The sequence below is a fragment of the Merops nubicus genome, unplaced genomic scaffold, assembly GCF_000691845.1.
Source record: "Merops nubicus isolate BGI_N331 unplaced genomic scaffold, ASM69184v1 scaffold31840, whole genome shotgun sequence".
Taxonomy (NCBI): Eukaryota; Metazoa; Chordata; class Aves; order Coraciiformes; family Meropidae; genus Merops; species Merops nubicus.
In genome coordinates, this window is record NW_008581383.1 from 5,747 (window position 1) to 6,063 (window position 317).

The window sequence follows — 317 nt, forward strand, 5'->3', positions numbered from 1 at the left end:
ACGGGGCAGCCCACTCAGCTCTGCTGGCCTGGCTGCCTGGCCCTGGCTGGGCTTTGGAAGGTTACCGTGTTCGCTGCTGCTCCTTGGCGGCCACGTAGAAACTGAAGTCGAACTTCCAGCCTCTCTTGGTGTCACAGGACAAGGTGGTCATCATCCACTTCCTGGGGCTCGTCTGCTTAAGCAGCCCTACTGTGGACACACAAGCTGTCAGCTTCCTGGTGAAGTTACCGAAAGGCACTCTATACACCTAAGCAATGGATTAATGAAAACAGACACTTAACTCCAGAGGGTTGCAGCCTCTTGCACATCAGCATCAC

At 54.9% G+C, this 317-nt stretch overlaps 1 protein-coding gene across 1 annotated transcript in view; it reads right to left on the reverse strand.

Moving 5' to 3' along the window:
• PTCHD2 (patched domain containing 2) overlaps positions 1-317 on the reverse strand; it is a gene marked incomplete at both ends in the record, with an annotated part of 15,873 nt that overhangs the window by 5,138 nt on the left and 10,418 nt on the right. The window contains one exon of the mRNA XM_008949850.1: positions 66-247. Within this exon, the coding sequence (XP_008948098.1) occupies positions 66-247 (182 nt within the window). The remainder of the gene's footprint in view (positions 1-65; positions 248-317) is intronic.